The sequence below is a fragment of the Phaseolus vulgaris genome, chromosome 6 (assembly GCF_000499845.2).
Source record: "Phaseolus vulgaris cultivar G19833 chromosome 6, P. vulgaris v2.0, whole genome shotgun sequence".
NCBI lineage: Eukaryota > Viridiplantae > Streptophyta > Magnoliopsida > Fabales > Fabaceae > Phaseolus > Phaseolus vulgaris.
In genome coordinates this window covers 17,440,485-17,458,832 of record NC_023754.2, presented here as the reverse complement: position 1 = coordinate 17,458,832, position 18,348 = coordinate 17,440,485, and the positions used below count along the sequence as shown (strand labels likewise).

The window sequence follows — 18,348 nt, the reverse complement described above, 5'->3', positions numbered from 1 at the left end:
TTTAATATTTTGAGAATATTAAATAGACGTGTATAATTGTGTGTGTATATACATTCAAATAATTATTTTAATTATATTATATTACAAAATTAATAATCAAGTATTAAATATAGAATAACACATAAATAATCAGACATATATGTTTAAAGTTTAGTTAGATATATAAATTATTAAACGAAAGTTTTTGTTATTTCTATTAAATTTAATTTAACATATTGATAAAAACTAAATGAATGCAACAGGAATATTGTCTAATAAAAGCTTTAACACACGCATGCTTAATGAATTCATGATATCAATATCAATCTGCAAACAAATTATGATTGTGGTAATGCAACTCATGGATGAGGAATGCCGAGGGTCTTGCTGACTCAATTATTATGAAATCTTTCTCATTTTTTTTTTATCAGCAATAAAATAAATAAATAAATAGGAACCACTTCAGGTGTGGTCCAACCCTTATACAGAAATACTTGACTCCAGTCTCCTATTAGAACGCCTACCAAATTAGCAAAGGGATAACCATACTAACACTAACCAATGTTAATGAATCAACCTCATACAAGCCAAAGGATTTAAAACCCAACTAGAATAAGGGAAATAAGCAGAACGAGACTTTGCATAAATCCAAGACCATACCTTTACTTGCACCGAAGCGAACACTTCAGACACATCTGCCACACCTCTATTGAAGATGACCGAGTTCCTATGTTTCCAGATTTTGCTCACAATGCCAACCCAAATTGTACCCCAAACTTTGTTAACCGAAACAGAAGTCTGACTCATCCTGAATTGTGAAAAATTTGACTTAGGGTCCTTGTGAATTACAGACGACACACCAAACCACTTAAAGCACAGACACCAGACACGCCAAGCAAACCTGCAAACAAAGAACAAGATGACTCCTCCTCCTCCTCCCCACACAAACAACACAAGAGATTTTCTACCGCCACTCCGCGCCTTACCAAGTTAACCCTAGAGGCAATCCTATTCTCCAACACCCTCCAAGCAGTGAACAAAGCAGATGGCAAGGCTTTGCACCTCCACAACTTACTATACACAGGAGAATACTCCCCTCCTCTAACCCGCCTTACCTGAACATAGGCAGAGTTGACTGAGAAAGTTTGACTCTCCCTAATCTTCCAGACCCAACTGTCCGCCTCCCCAAAAACCAACTTCACCTCTTGCAAACTTTGAAACAACTGTTCCACCAAAGACTTCTCCCAGTCGAAAAAGGATCTACGCCAGTCCAAATTCCACACCCATTCACCATTATACCAATACCCAAGCTCAGCCATTTTTGCTTTTTAGCCGAGCTTAGAGAGAAAAGTCTCGGAAAAACTCCCTTCAAAGTACCACAGCTCAACCAACTGTCCTCCCATAAAGAAATCCCCTTACCATCCCCCACTTTCCACTTAAACCCATCTTCAAAACTTCTACCCCAACCCTCTGAATCCCACACCTCCTTCAAATCTTTCCACCAGAGAGAGCCCCTACTAGACTTACCGCCTTCTCTCAAACTTCTCCAACCACCATACTTAGAATCAAGAATCTCTTTCCACAAACCTCCTTTATCCGTACCCAGTCTCCAAATCCACTTTCCTAATAAAGCCAAGTTAAATTTCCTAAGATCAATGATTCCAAGACCTCCAGAATCCCGAGGCTCACACACCTTATCCCAAGAAGCCCAAGCGATCTTCCTTCCATCAGAGCCCCACCCCCAAAAAACAAGGGTAACCTAATGCAAAGAAAATCCATAACATAATTCATGGAAATAGAACAAATTTAGACTAATAATTTATAAACATTTCTTTAAATGATTTCATGTAAAATTTCAATACCAATTTCATCATTCATATAGACCACACATAGATCTATTTTCAATCACAATCATTGGATTTCCTTTCAATCTCACTTCGTCTTCTGGAAGACTCATTAAGTATGCCTCTACCAGAGACTAACACCTGATTCAAAGATTACCAACGAATCCAATAGAAAGGATCAGGGTAAGTTCAAACATCCAATACCGAGTGTCTACAATGGAACTCGGTGTGTATGAACTCATATCTTAATCTACATGACTTAGATCATCAGTGAAGACAGAGGATCTCTGTTAAACATAGGTTTTTCATACTTAATGTACCATCAAACAACAACTCATACATTATCCCAAATGTATGACATCAATTTCATACAATTTTCATCATTCATATATAAAACATATCATTCAATCACATAACATTTAAAAATTCAGAACATTCAAGAACCTTTCCAACATCAAAACAATATTTAACTTTCAAACTATCAAAATATAATATTTATACAGGTTCACGCAACTAAAATCAAACAATTTTATCAACTAACAATCCCTGCAAGAGAAAATGAAACTTGGGACCATGTCCCCTCCATATTCAGATCTTCTAGCCTAGGGTGCTATTAAAAACTTAAATTTAGTTTCCCTTACCTTAATTGTTTGTTTTTCAAGCAACTTCTAGAATTTTATTCCCCACAGTCTGGATAAACTTCAAGATTTACGGGCCTAATGCAAGTTATCCAAACAAAATAAAAATTCAGTATATAGTAGAATAAGTTGAAAGGATTAATCTTCTCAACTGACCCCACCAAGATTGATGACTTAATCCTACGAAAAAACAAAGAACAAAGATCTTTAGAGCAAAAATGAACCTACTATATTTGAAATTCTGATCGGATAGAAATGTTTCTTAACTACTCAGCTACAGCAATCAGATTCTAAAATAGTTGAGGTATGGAGTGAGAAATTAAGAGAGAAGATAAAAAAGAGAGATGGAGGGAGAAAGAAGAAAGAAAAAGAATGGTGCGTGCTGGGGAGGGGTTCTCTTTGTTAAAAAAAATGTTGCTACATATATAATTTAAATATTTTTTATTATATATAATTTTTTTTATAATCATAATATATAAAAACTTATACAATAAGTTATTAGTTTTTCAAAAACCATAGCATTTATCATTTTTTAAATTATATTAAAATTGTTAAAAATTAAAAAAATATTTTTTGAGTTAAACATTTCATAAATACATGTTGTGGGTTAGAGTCTCATATATAACTTTACATAACAATTTGTAAGAGTCAACAATGAGTATCTAAGCATCATACTCTCTTTGAGAGGTTGATGAAGAAGTTGAAATCCAACTTCATCTACATAATTCATTTATTGATATGATACTCTATAGTCTCTTTTTTTAAGAAGTTCAATAAATTTATATTTGCAAAGCATTGTCCCTCTTTGTGAGTTCTTTCTAGATTAATATTACTTAGAAAGAGACTCTCAAATGAACTTATAGTAAACAAAATTATTAAAATGAAATTATTTTAAAAGATAAAAAATAATTAGTTACTATAAATTAAATTATATATTATTTTATATATTAAAAAATTATAAATTAATTTTTAAATTGGGTCTAATTAGTTAGATTTTTGGTATTAATATTTTGAATTAAGAAATTAATTTTATTAATGTTAAAATAATAATTATATTATATGTTTGATATAAATATAATTTATTCTAATGGCTAATTAGTTAGATTGAATTAAGAAATTAATTTTATTGATTTTGAAATAACGAATTATATTATATGTTTGATTCTGTTGTGATTTATTTTATAGCAAATAAAAATAAATAAAAATTTGTAAAGAAAGAATCATGTTATTTATTTTATTGGTACTGTTACTGAGAATTTATTGGTACTGTTATTGCGAAATTATTGGTGTTGTTACTGTGAATTTATTGTAATCGTTAAATCTCAATCTTAAACTCGTTTTGCGGTACAATAATATAAAGTGGCAATTGGAAATGAAATGTTTTGCAAATCATTTAACTGTAGTTTTCAATTGCAACTTTAAGTTGATGATTGCTAAGGTAAAAAATGAAGATAAAAACGTTGGAACAGATGAAACAAAACTGGAAAGGTTAGCATTAAGTTATAAGAACAGTTAAAATATTGTGTTTGGTTCATGAATTACAAAACTGATTCATGTAAACATTAATTAAGCCTAAACTTTGAACTATAAATATAGTTTATTATTCAGTGATTAGTAGCCAGAAAGCATTAAAGTAACCACATGACAGAAATTTAGTGTTGAAAGGGTGATGGGTAGCATTAAGAACTTGTGGCTAATGCTGATTATCTCCATGGCCATAAAAACAGGAGTTTAATATCAACATCTTGAGGCTCCAATTCCAAGCCCATCATACAAAGATTATTTGACAGATTGTGCTGCAAATTGCATCCACAGTACTGTGCTGATCAAACATATTTTGATATATTTTATGGCAATGAGACAACTAGTGAAGATTGTTGCAATAACCTTCATGTGGATGTGGGCAAATCCTGGCCTCTTAATTTTCATGGATTGAATTTTTTAAAATTAATCTAAATCCAAAAATTTAAAATTTATATCAATTCTAACTAGATAAAATTTAAATGGAATTTTTTAAATTCAGTGGATTAAATCTAGATTCAATCCATTTTATTAATTAGATTAAATCCATTTTATCAATTACATTAAATCCATTTTATCTGGACACAGACTAATTTGGTTCAAACCGGGTCTAAGCCGACTCAACCTGAACGCGGACCAACTCAGTTTGACATTGACCCGGACCCGGACGGCTCAACATCAGCCCAAGCTCGAACGACTCAACATCGGCTCAAGCCCGAACTACTCAACATCGGCCCGAGCCCAGACGACTCAACAATGGCCTGAGCCTGGATGATTCGACATCAGCCCGAGCCCATTCGACTCAACATCGGCCTGGGCCCGATTGACTCGACATTAGCCAGGGCCCAATCGACTCGACATCGACCCAGGCCAACTCCACATTGGCCCGAACCCAGACGACTCGACATCAGTTCGAGCCCGGACAACTCGACATCGATCCGGGCCCGAACGACTCGACATTGGACAAGGCCCAATCAACTCAACATATACCTAGGCCCGTTCCACTTGACATCAGCCCAGGCCCGTTCAGCTCAACATTGGCTCGGCCTAGCTCGACTCGACACCGACCCAACCCAATCGATTCGACATGAGCCACGACCTGGACGATTCAACATGGGTTCGGGCCCAGACGACTCGACAATGGCCCGAGCCTGGATGATTCGACATCGACTCAGGCCCACTCACCTCGATATTAGCCAGGGCCCAAACGACTCGACATCGACCCGGGCCCGCTCCACTCGACATCGACTCGAGTCTGAACGACTCAACATCGGCCCGAACCCAAACGACTTGACATCGGTCCAGGCCCGGACGACTAGACATCGACTCAAGACCGCTCGGCTTGACATCAGCTCAGACCCTCTCGGCTCAACATTTGTCAGGGCCCAATCGACTCGACATAGACCCAAGCCTGCTCCTCTCGACATCAGCCCGGGCCCGTTCGGTTCGACATCGATCCAGGCCCGCTCCACTCGACATCGACTCGAGCCCGGACGACTAAACTCGGCCCGAACCCGGACGAATCGACATCGATCCAAGCCCGAACGACTCGACATCGACTCGAGACCGCTCGGCTTGACATCAACCCGGACCCTCTCGAGTCGACATTTGTCAGGGCCCAATCGACTCGACATAGAGTCAGGCCTGCTCCTCTCGACATCGGCCCGGGCCCGAGAGACTTGATATTGGCCCAGGCTTAGGAGACTCGACATCGACCCAGCCTCGGGAGACTTGACATTGGTTCAGGCCCGTTCGGCTCGACATTGGTCAGGGCCCAATCGACTTGACATCAACTCGGAGTCGTTCCACTCGACATTGACCCGGGCCCGTTTGGCTTGCCATCTGCCCAAGCCCGGGAGACTCGACATTGGCTCAGGCCCGATCGACTCGACATTGGCCCAAGCCCAATCAACTCGAGATTGGTCCGAGCCCAGATGACTTGACATCGACTCTAGCCCGCTCGACTCGACATTAGCCCGGGCTTGCTCAGCTCAACATTGGCTCGGGCCCGGGAGACTCAACATCAGGCTGGGCCCGTTCGGCTCAACATCGGATGGGCTCAAGAGACTCGACATTGGCCCGAGCCTGGGAGACTCGACATTGGTCAGGGCCTAATCAACTTGACATTAACTCGGGCCCGTTCCACTCGACATCGACCCGAGCCCGTTCGACTTGCCATCGGCCCAAGCCCGAGAGACTTGACATTGGCTCAAGCCCGATCGACTCGACATTGGTCCAGGCCCAATCAACTTGACATCGGCCCGGGCTTGGGAGACTCGACATTGACCCGAGCCTGTTTAGTTTGACATCAGCCCGGGCTTGCTCAACTCGACATTGGCCTGGGCCCGTTCAGCTCGACATCGATCCGGGCCTAGGAGACTCGGCATTGGCCCAGACTCGCTCCACTCGACATCGACCTGGGCCCGGGAGACTCGACATTAGCCTGGGCCCGTTCCGCTCGACTTCGGCTTGACATCGGCTTGGGCTTACTCAGCTCGACATTGGTCTGGGTTGTTCGGCTCGACATCGGCACAGGCCCGGCGACTCGACATCAGCCCGGGTTGCTCAACTCAATATGGACCCGGGCCAGCTCGACTTGACATCGACCTGGGCTAGCTTGGTTCGACATCGACTCGGGAATGCTCAGCTCAACATCGACTCGAGAATGCTCAGCTCGACAACGACCCAGGTGCACTCAACTCGAAATTAGCCCGAGCCCGCTCAACTCAATATGGGCCCAGGACTGTTCGATTAGATATCAACCCAAGCCCGCTCAACTCAATATCAGCTGGATTGTCTTGGCTTACCTTGGATCGGGCCAAGTCACAATCTATCCCAAAATACAATTTGGATAATCCAAAAGTGTATCCAATATCTAATCCATATCCAATTAAATGGATTGGATTTAAAATTCAAAAATATGGATTTGGATTTAAAATAAATCCATGAATATGAATAATTATGGATTGAATTTTTTGTCCACCCTTAGTTATGATGAAATTCGTTTTTGGCATCATCACCACAGTTCAAGAAAAACGAGACTCAAATTTGGCGTAGGGATTAACCAAATTTGGAATGGTTGTACAGCTTAGACAACAACCATATTTCAACAAACTTATGTTTTCATCATCATTTTAATACCTGCATGTCATAGTCCTTCTTCTGCTGTTGCCTTATTTCAAATTAGGGTGGTCAGATTGGATCCAATTCAAATCCATCCAAATTATTGCCCACTTTTGTTGGTGACTATAATTATATGAAATTTTAATTATAATTCTAAACATATATGGTTGAAAATGTTCTTCAGAAATTTGGATTATTTTAACTGCTCTTCAGGCAAGAATCACTTAGTTTGAAACTTAATGTACTCATCCCACGATATTTAGTTACTCTTAACTCACTTCTAATTCACTATATTCTCAAACTAACTTTGGATTTATTGCAACTATTTGGGGAATTTCTTACAATGTCATTTCAACAAAAAAATTATTAGTATGAAATTAATGAATCTATTGCTATTTTTTCTCTTGAGAAAATACAACCTTATCCCACAACTGCCTGAGGTAAGCCACATAAATCATCCCGCCCAATCCGGTTCTTTACAAAATAAAAAAAATGCATAAATAATATACCCTAATAGCTTTTGCTTTTTTGGGGAAAAATCTGCCCAAGTGATTTCAACTCCATGCTTGAATCGAGTATACCACTTAATATAATGCAGACACCGGTTTGAACCAAACGAACTTATCTGCGTAGAAAACAAGTTATTAAAACAATGTGTAGAGGGAAGAAGACAATAGACGCATGTAAAATTAATCTAAGGAAGAAAAAGCACGTTAAACAAATTCCAACCTTAATCCAAGGAAGAATCTTTGATCTCACGTCAAGTTGAATGAAAATTACCCGTCTATCAGAAGAATCATTTAAGACAGTTTTGAAAAAACCGTATTCCCTGCGTAAAAGGAATTTGAGTGGCAGAGAAACAGTTTAAGATCAACTAAGAATCTCGAAATGTCAATTAAATTAAGGAACAATGAAAATGAAATTATATAAGATCTTAAGAAACTGAAAGACTACCTGCAATGCAAAAGTAATATCACCCTCATTTACTTTGGGCGACACTCTTCTTAATTTATCCTCTCGAGATTGTCCTACTTTAATAAGACCCTGCAGTTACAATATATGTTTCATCATTTTACTCAGTATCACTTTCCCTCACTGCAACACTTGACTATGAAAATTCATCAGTTGCAGGATGCTAAATCTACAAATACAGAATGGAAACAAATTGTTTTAAATACCTGGTCACTTAACACTCTGCACATGTTTGAAAATTCTAAGATTCCTGCTGGAGGAATTAAAGATGATCTGCATATCCCCGCATACGATTTATACAACTGCATCATCCCATCAATATTTTTCAATTTAGAAACCAATATATAACTCAGAATGGACCAAACCCTTGTAAGTGTGTGAAGCATACCTCTCCGAGGATTGTATCTTTCTTGGCTCCACGAAAGTGATTCATAGAAGAACAGAGTATAATCTGCAAATAATACAGATGCAGGAAAAAGTTAGAGCCAATACCTAGTATGAAAGGTGTTTATGCAGCTAGGTTAGTTTGAGTATTCGATTAAACATGGCTTTTCAAACTACCTATCCTTAATATCATACAAAGTTAACTTCCCTTCATTGACTTTGAACTTGTCACAATTCACTTGGTTGATCAAAGGTCCCAACTTCCAACTTTTCATTGGAAAAAAGGTATAAAATCGATATTATACTGGCAGAATTTATTGTCTTTTGCTGATGTATTTAAGAGCCCTAATGAGACACTTCACATTCATATTTTGCTATTCAAACTTTTGAATACTTGGCAATAGTTTTGTTATAATAATCAAGACTGAAATTAGCCTATTCATCATACATACAATAGCATCTAAGGCATATGAAAAGATGTTAGTTCCAGTAATAAGGGAAGCATTAGCACTACAGTTCATAGCACATTCATTTTTCAAGTTACCTGCTGATGATGTGGCAGAGATTGTATTGTATCCACCACCGGTGATCTATAAGTCTTGGACAAGGCACGAGCCATATGATCAGTCCTTACCTGCAATTTAATTTGAAAATCTTAGACCTTTAGTTAAAAGTAGGATGAATAAATAATAGAAGAACTTTACTCATTTAATAAATCTAAATTTGCTATGTAGTGGCTGATACAAAAAAATGTTGTGTAGTGGTGCTCTGATGCCTTTAACAATGCTTTAATAATAGACTCTGATCTGATGAAATGAAATGATTCATTGCAACTATAACAAATTGTGCACAGATGCTATTACGGAACTAAGTTGCCTATACCTAAGATAACTGATAAGTCAAATCAGACTAAAATTAAAGTATCGATTTCATGACAACACCTGAGAGCAACCACTGAATCTAAAAAATTAGAATACAACTTGACGAAATATACTCAAACCTATTAATGAATCAAATGAGGAACGAATTATTGAACACTTACAGTATCAAATTCACGTTTTTTCAAAAAATCAGGAGCTGTGGGGAGATTTTGTTTGGAGAATGATATCTCTTCCAATGAATTACTCAAGTTGCAGGCAGATTCTCTAATTTCTGCTTCAAGCATCTCAATTGCACTCCTGGAAAGGGAAAAACACTATTAAAGTTGTTCTGTTGCTGGATTTTGCTCTAGCTAAATTGACTAAGCAAATTGGGACATAGTAACTGGAACTCTCAATTCCTGGCTATGTACCAGAAAGATACAAGAATGCAGCTATTGATGAAGAATCTAATGGAAGTATAACCCTTCAAATACTAGAGAGCAGGGAACTTTAACTGAAACCTCAATTTAATCACACAACCCCGACTAAGTCCCCTTATCCTAGTTTATTTCCTCTTATCAAATACATTTTACTGTATTGATCAGTTATTATTTAAACTAACTGCAGTTTAATCCCTTGCGAATATTCCATGTTCAAATACTGTTAAATTTTAAACTCAAACAAAAACTAGGTAGGATTCGGGACTTGTAGTTAAGTTCCATTCCTACTTTTTCTCTAAATAAAATGAATATTTTATGAAAAATCTTGTATTGCACTTATTCATCGTCTCATGGGAATAAAGGGGCAAATAATAATAATAATAATAAAATAACTGACCAGCATATAGAAAGCGCATTCCGCATGTCTCCAGTAGCTGCGGCAACTTTCTGCAAAGACCAGTGCTAATTAGGCTCCACATAAATATTATTTCAAGATGAATTACGACAGCACTTTTATTCTTTTGCCGTTAGCTGATATTTCAATGTCAAATTCATAATAGTAAAATGGCATGTAAAGAATAAAAAAGGTAGCATGGTCTAGCATTATATTTTCAAGTATATTGGACTCACCCTAGCACATAGTTCCAGGGCTGGCTGTTGAAAGACGGTGTAAGGAAGTTCCTGGTGGTGAAACAAAAAGTTATTAACAAAAGTATTCAACAAGGAGAAATGCAGCATTTGCTCCACATTTTTTCTTCCAACAAGTCAGAAATTATTTTAACAGGACATCCAAATGCCTATTGTCTTCCAGTAGTCATGATTAAAGATGAAGAAGAACAACACTATGACCTAAGTTTAATAACAATAATCTTACTTTTAACCTTTCTTCAAGAATCTTGAGGAGCTGATCTTTCGAGTAAGCCTGGAAATTTACAACAACAGGCTTGCCTAGAACAAAACAAACAGAAAAAAGAGATTAAAAAAAAACAATAAAAACAGTTTCCAATTGTGTACATAAGTAGGATAGCTCCATTGCTATCAATGAGATGCATATAAAATGAGGAATCTTTATATAAAATTTACTCACAATTTAATGATGTAAGCCTTGGAAGAAATCGATCAGCTAAGTCAATTGCATTCGCTACACCTGTATAAGACAAGCAGGATTAGTCTTGAATTACCAGACAGCTAATCACAAGCTCGAAACAACAGTTTTGCACTTTTGAGAAATTTACCTATTAATATACATCTAGAAAAAGGAAAGGTGGTGAGCATGAAAAGTTCATGAAGCACGGCTCTGTCTTTGGTTATCAAATAATCTAATTCGTCAGCTACTATCAACCTGTTACAATGAAAGTACATTACTTTTTTTATAACAACCAAATATAAAAAAAAAAGTATACATGTCAGTTTATATCTTATTTAATTTGAAAAAGTAGTGTTTCATAGTTCAGGGCAGGGATATATTTCTTACGTCATGTTCTTGATAGATGATTTCTGAGAATACATGTTCTGAAGTTGCTGTAGGGGCGAGGCTGAAACCTTTTTACCCTGTTTTTGGTTCAACCCGAGCATCTGCTAGAACAGCTGCTAGGTCAGTCAACTGAAAATGTTAACTTCAGCTCAATTAACTGCGCATCAACATTCATACCTTTGTGAAAATATCCGATGTGTTGGCAAGAGTTGTACAGCTTACAGATAAAACATCTGGCAGCGGGAGACCTGCCTGAAAATCAGATAGGCAATATCTTATTAGCAAAGGAACACAAAACACACTATGGCTCTAGATAGAACAATCAAAGTTAAAGAACTATTTTTAGTGGTATGTTTCTTCAGTCAAATATATTTAACGGGCAAGAACGACACATGGTATTCTTCTTCATGATTAGTCAAAGAACACATCAAACAAGTATACTAGATATTTATATATCATATTAGGCATAACAACAGCCAAGGGCTAATTAACTTTCAATATCTATGCAACATGTGAACAATCATCAATCAATAACAGCACCAAGAGCATGAAACCAACAATTAGGCCGTACCTCCTTAGCCCAATTGAGTAATTGCTCCTTCACTTTCTCCATAGACAACGATTTCCCGGTTCCGGGACACCCACATATGTACAGACTCCCAGCCTTTTTATGCTCAACGCACCCTTTGCAGAACTCCAAAACAACATTCTGCTCCTCCTCACGGCACACAACCGAACACGGCGCAGTAGACAAGTGCAATGCCAGCTTCACCGCCTTCATTTGCTCGCCATCTATTATTAAGTCAACAAAAAAAATCAGAATTCACCACTACAAAAAAAAAGACAGTGAGAAAGAAAAAGAATCTCAAATCTTACCTTTGGGATTCCACTTGGGTTTCACAGCTTCTGGATCCGCTTGGTTTTCATCGGTACCGAACTTGTTTACCTGCAAACCTTTGGGATTCCACTTGGGTTTCACAGCTTCCGGATCCGCTTGGTTTTCATCGGTACCGAACTTGTTTACCTGCAAACGACCGACAAGAAATCAGTTGATTACAGAATTGAAAGAGATGAGAGAGCGTCTGTCGGAGAATTAGGGTTTTCGGAATTACACTGGGGGAGGAATTGGCGGTTGCCGCTTTGCATCGGCGGGGAGATTTGCGGGGAGGCGATGAAGGGTGAGATCGCAACGTGCGTTTTGCGGCGATAACTGGCATTTTTGTTGCGAGAGTGGGAAGAGAATGAAGATGAATTTGAAGGTTGAAGAAGAAAATGCGATTCTGCAATGAAGAAATGGAGAAGAGAAGAGATCTATAAGCTTTCTTTCGCGGGAAAAGGTTTATACAAGCGCGCCAAATTGCGAGCATCTTCTGTCAACGTTTTCGCGCGTTTTCCTTTTAATTGTTTCTTGTAACTACAAAATTCAAATTAATGGCATCTTATCAAGGTAAAATAAAAATGGATTAAAAATAATATACCAAAATATATTTCTTTCTTTCCTACTTACTAAATAATTTATTTTCATCTTTTCCTCCTAACAATTAAGGAAATAAAAAATATCACAATTATAAATAATTGAGAAATAAAGAAAACCCTAAAATAAAACAGTAAAATATAGAAACATTTATAAATATAAATTCATATTTTATCATCAAGCATCTTTTTTATTCTTTAATTTGTTCACTTATCATATTCTCTTTCTTAGAGAAAAATTGACTTTAAATTTGGTATTTTATTGCTTACAATAAACAAACATATATGTATGCAATATAGAGTAATATGGAAAAAAGGTTATTTAAATAGATATTTGAATTATACAAGAGACAAATATTTTATTATCAGTATATTTGTAAACTTTTCTTCATATCAAATATTAATATATAAAAAAGCATCAAATAATTAACTGGAAAACTTTAAGAATATTTTTTCCTCTAACATTTTATTTTTCTATGAGTTCCTTTTCTATCTTGTCCTTTTCTCTATGTCCATTGAATTATATAATTTTTGGAGTTACTGCGTGTGTTTAGGAAAGTTATTTTTTTTATATTCAGTTTTTTGTTCTTAATTTAAACTGTTTGTTTATAAGTTACTTTTTTTATAATATAAAGTTTAATAACTGTTGTCTTAATCTTTAAGGTGATAATATATATGTTCTGTTACATTATTTTAATATTATGCATTTTTCAATTTAATAAACTAATTTCATGCTCTAAACCATTATTTCTTTTATTCATTGTTTTGAGCATTCAATGTCCAACTTCTTCTTTTTTGTACTTTTTTTTAATTCAGTGTATAACTTCTTATATAAGCTTTTACCAAATTTATCAATTTTCAACTAATTTATAAACTAGCTTTTTTAACACATAAATGGCTTTACTTTATAAACTAAAACAACCTTTATACTTAATTTTTTCATAATAAAAGTCTCATTTAATAATCAAGAAACTAGAATGTTTAAGTTTATTTTATTTTATAATAAAATTTCAGTCCATCTAATCTTTTATTTTCATTTTCGGTGAATACTTTTAAAAAAAATCTCAGCAAAAACTAAATATAAATATAAATAAAGAGGTAAATTTACCGAACTGTCCCTGTTTTATTGAATATATAAGGATTAAATATTTTTTTTCCATATCTGTACTTCTACCCAAAATGTTGTCCTGGTCCAAACCTTTAAGTATATTTATAATAAAAAATTATTAAAATTGGTCTTAAAATAAATAAAAAATTATTTTAAAATATTAATATAAAATAATTTTATTCATTTCAAATTTCAAAATTACAGCAATATTGAACTGTAATATTAAACAAAACACAATGTATTTGATCATTTCAACAATATTTAAGCAGTTAGGCTTGGTTTAATTTGTCGTCGAATCAGTTTTATTTTATTTTTTAAATTACGTGTTTAGAGTATAAAGTTTTTTCTATGTAATTCTTTTACGTTTTTAGTGTTTTTAATATATATATATATATATATATATATATTAGTTATTTTTGTTAATTTATTTTATAAACACAATACTTTAATATTAATATAAAATTTTATATTTAAGCTAAAATTTTATTTAATTTTTTAAAATTAAGCTATTAATTTAAATTAATTTTATGAAATGAAAATTGTAAAACATTGATGACAAAATTCGCAATAAAAAAATTATGAGAGGAACTTTTAATAAGGAACACATAAGTTGATTTAAATATATGTAAAAAAAGAGTCACTTAAATTTATTTTGTCCAAATTAACTCTTCATGCTTGCCCTAAAGGGCATGAGGCACTCAAACTTAGGTGCTTGATGTTTGATAATGCACTTTGTCTCCAAAATGGCAATCAACAATCATCAAACACTTATTTAATACTATGTCAATACTAATTTTATATAAAATCTAAATTTTATTGATCAAATTATTAAATTATAATTTATATTATATGATTATGTATATTATTTTTTGTTAAAATTAAATAATAATAAAATATGATCAAATGATTCATTTTAATATATTTTTAAAAATATATATGATTTCAATGTATCAAACCATTTTAGATTAATATAAAATTATGTTTACATTTTTTTTAAAGTGTCAAAGAAGTTTGAATTACTATAAAATTATGTATGTGTGTGTGAACCAAAAACTTGTAGTGTAATGGTAAATTTTTAAAAAATATGATTCAATATAAAATTATTCAACTATATACTATTTAATAAAAGTCTCACTCATAATTTCATCTCTTTCATTCTATATATTAATAAAACCGCTCTATTTTTCATATATAAAATATAAGTAGAAACAAAATTATGAAATTATAATAAATAACAAATTTTTAATATTTAACATATTTATAAATCTAAATTTTAAACTAACATTAAATTGAAATGAACCGATTCACGGTAATATAATGAAAGGGATACTATTGATTTAACTATGAAACCCATAAATAACATTATGAAATGAAGATGTCTTTATATGTTTCTTTTACTGCATGCACAACATAATTAAAAGGGTTACTTGTGAGCCATTCTTCAGTCCCTTTATTGCTTCCTTCATCCATTATTGTGTCATGGTTAACTTTTTCAGTTTTCGTGTCATTCAGTAAATATATTTTCAGAATGTCTATTATAATATGTAAATAGATATATTTTTCTTCTTACAAAAATGTTATGTAAGGATGAAATTAAATTTAAATTTATATTCTAATATCATATCAAAATTTTATTTTAATGATATTTGTTAGACTTACTGTGTCATTCACTACTGATGAGAAAATAATGAAAAACGACATAATATATCTTGTGCAAAATCTTATCTCGTAGCAAAATTGTAATATTTAAAAGACCTTTTACAATGGTTATGTATTAACGAGTGAAGTAAACAAGAAATAACACTAGTTATGAAAACTAATTTATGGAATTATTGTCACGACTTTTAAAAATTTATTTTGACACATGTACTACAATGATTGTTAGGACTAACTGATGTAATTTCTTAACTTTAGAATCACCGCACCTTCTTTCTTTTTATTCACCACTTTATTTTTCTTTTCTCACTTACGATTTCTCAGTAGGTATCGTCTCAACTAGTTCATGGTGGTTATTGTTGGTTTGAGGTTGTCATTGTCCTTGTTGTTATTTCTCCGACGACTTTAAGGTTCTTCTCAAATATATTGTTGTTTTTGCACAAATGAAACCCTTGTCATTGTAGCTTCAAGACATTAAACCAAGTGGAGAGAAGCTTTAGGTGAAGCTCGACCATGACCTTTCTCACAAGCTTGTTCTCGTGACTATGTAGGTGTCCTCCCTACCACTTTTTTTATTTCTTTCCGTCATCACCCTAAGATTTACAATGTTAAAATTTATATATACTCTTTAGCCTAAATATAGGTGATGGAATGTCACACCACTTTGATGTTATTGAATATTTAACTTACATTGTATGTTCTTATTTTGCATGCTTCAAATATGTATGTTCACTAATGTAAATTGTCTTATTTTAGCCATGAGTCCAAGCCACAACCACACAAAAATGTTAATCGAAGGGGTTCACATGACTTGTTCCAAACATCTCGTGTTAATCCTTGGGATGCAACAATCTTTAGTGTCAACAATGAACATATACCATTGTACATGAACATGTATGATATCTTTGAAATCGTTTAGGGTAATCAAGTGTTAAACATTGTATTCATTAAACTCTAGATGTTGTGATTAGATTTGAAATCTATATATTATTCATTCAACTTATGTTTCATGATATCAACCGTTGTCATTAATACTATATTAACACTATAGGTATATAACTAAATTAACCGTTAACATGGGAAATATTGAAATCTATGGTTTCCTTGAGCCTCAATCTATACAAAAAGCCTAAGAATAAAAAAAAAACAGAATGTCAGACTTACACTCAACAATGGATTCCAAAATCTCAAGAGAAGATTTACATGATGTCTTTTGTTAATGTATAAGTAAATATCACTACATTTACATGTTACATTTTAAAATTATAGTGCAAGGATATATTTTTATCCAAAAATAATATGTTATTATAGTTTATATAATGTATTGTAAATTATTAATGATATTTTTTTAGTGTCATTAATGTATGCAATGTCTTAAACGATAGATTTACTTCATCATCACATAATTTAAGTTGGATTTAACCTAAGAAATTTAGTTTTTCATTGAAACTATTAAATTCTTGTTTTTTTAGTTTTTCAATAAATTAACTTCGTTGAATCTCATATGTTATGCATTAGATGTGAACCATAGTTTGTGCCAGTATTGTTGATTCCTGGAAGTAGTTATTGAAACACTTTGAATGTTTTGAAAAAGCTAATTGGAGGTTTCACACATGACATTATTAGGCACAAACACAATTGTAGAATTTCGTAATGAATGGGCAATATATTTTTACGAATTAGAAATTATAACTTCTTATAATTTAGAATTACATGTGATACTTAGACATTACTTAGTTAATTTAATTTTTATTAAGTCATGTTAGACTTTATTTTCGTATGTTTTGATTTGGACAAGTTTTTTTATTCATAAAGTTTGGGTAGATAAAAAAAATATTTTCCTGTTTATTATTTACAATTGCAAATTGAGAAAAAATAGTCAAAATATTAAAAAATATCACATATTACATTGGTTGATACTTTAACCCATGTAATGACATCCTTTTTACATCGATTAAAATAAATAAATTATGTAAAATGGCACATATTACATTAGTTATGGTTACAACCGTTGTAACATGTTTCTTTATTGGTAAAAAAAGCACATATGAGATATTACATCGATTTATGAGGACAACCGATGTAATAAGTCCACATCTTTTTTTTATATTTTGGGTTGGTTTCTCTACACACAACATGATCATTACATCATTTACTTCAATAACCGATGTAATAAATTTGCATTTTTTTGCACTTTCAATTCAATTTCTATATTGGACAATATTTAACACCAGTGTAATATTTATATATTTTACATTAATTGTGCAACTGATAAAAATATATGTTCCCTATCTACATTACACGTATATATATTGATGATCAAATAAATATAAAAACTCCTCAATAATCGATTGAAATATATTTTATACACTAGTGCATGATTTAAATAATATAAAAATAATATAGTTGACTCAGATAAGTTAAACAATACTCTTACATTGTGTTTATTTATAGGTATGTGCAGTGAGGAGGGAGGGATGCATGAATGTTTTTTATGTTTGTTTTTAGTGGTTTTGAGGGTGGGGGAGCGGGTGGAAAAGAGGATGAGAGCATTTTTTTTTTCATTCTTCACATTGCATTTTACTTAAATATATTTGTGCATGTTTTTATTACAATATACAAAAATAAATATTACATAATTTTTTTAAAAATATTTAATTATTATGTTAGTAACAACATATAATTATAAGTAATGAAAAAAAAAATTATAATATCAACAAAACATATATAGTTATATAAAATAACAAATGTATATAATAATAAATATTATTTTCATAAATTTTAATATATTTATTTCAATTTAATACAAAATTATTTTCTATTATATTTTTAATTTTTTATTAAAAAATATAAGTAATCTTTGGGTATTATATATT

The 18,348-nt window shown here is 33.3% G+C and overlaps 2 protein-coding genes across 2 annotated transcripts; both read right to left on the bottom strand.

The window, feature by feature from the left end:
- Positions 1 to 225: 225 nt before the first annotated feature.
- On the bottom strand, positions 226 to 1,298 carry LOC137833474 (uncharacterized). Its single transcript, XM_068641821.1, has 3 exons — positions 966 to 1,298; positions 640 to 846; positions 226 to 306 (listed from the first exon to the last, which is right to left on the bottom strand). Exons 1-3 carry the CDS (start codon positions 1,296 to 1,298, stop codon positions 226 to 228), a joined length of 621 nt encoding a protein of 206 aa, XP_068497922.1.
- A 6,100-nt stretch (positions 1,299 to 7,398) lies between these two features.
- Positions 7,399 to 12,545, bottom strand: LOC137831438 (cell division control protein 6 homolog B-like). Its single transcript, XM_068639113.1, has 17 exons — positions 12,348 to 12,545; positions 12,112 to 12,259; positions 11,807 to 12,027; positions 11,413 to 11,487; positions 11,236 to 11,336; positions 10,997 to 11,103; positions 10,849 to 10,908; positions 10,636 to 10,709; positions 10,392 to 10,442; positions 10,159 to 10,208; positions 9,504 to 9,639; positions 9,006 to 9,095; positions 8,466 to 8,528; positions 8,284 to 8,379; positions 8,060 to 8,149; positions 7,835 to 7,934; positions 7,399 to 7,730 (listed from the first exon to the last, which is right to left on the bottom strand). The coding sequence occupies exons 1-16, from the start codon at positions 12,450 to 12,452 to the stop codon at positions 7,902 to 7,904; spliced, it is 1,500 nt and encodes a 499-aa protein (XP_068495214.1). The 5' UTR covers positions 12,453 to 12,545; the 3' UTR covers positions 7,399 to 7,730; positions 7,835 to 7,901.
- Between the last annotated feature and the right edge of the window lie 5,803 nt (positions 12,546 to 18,348).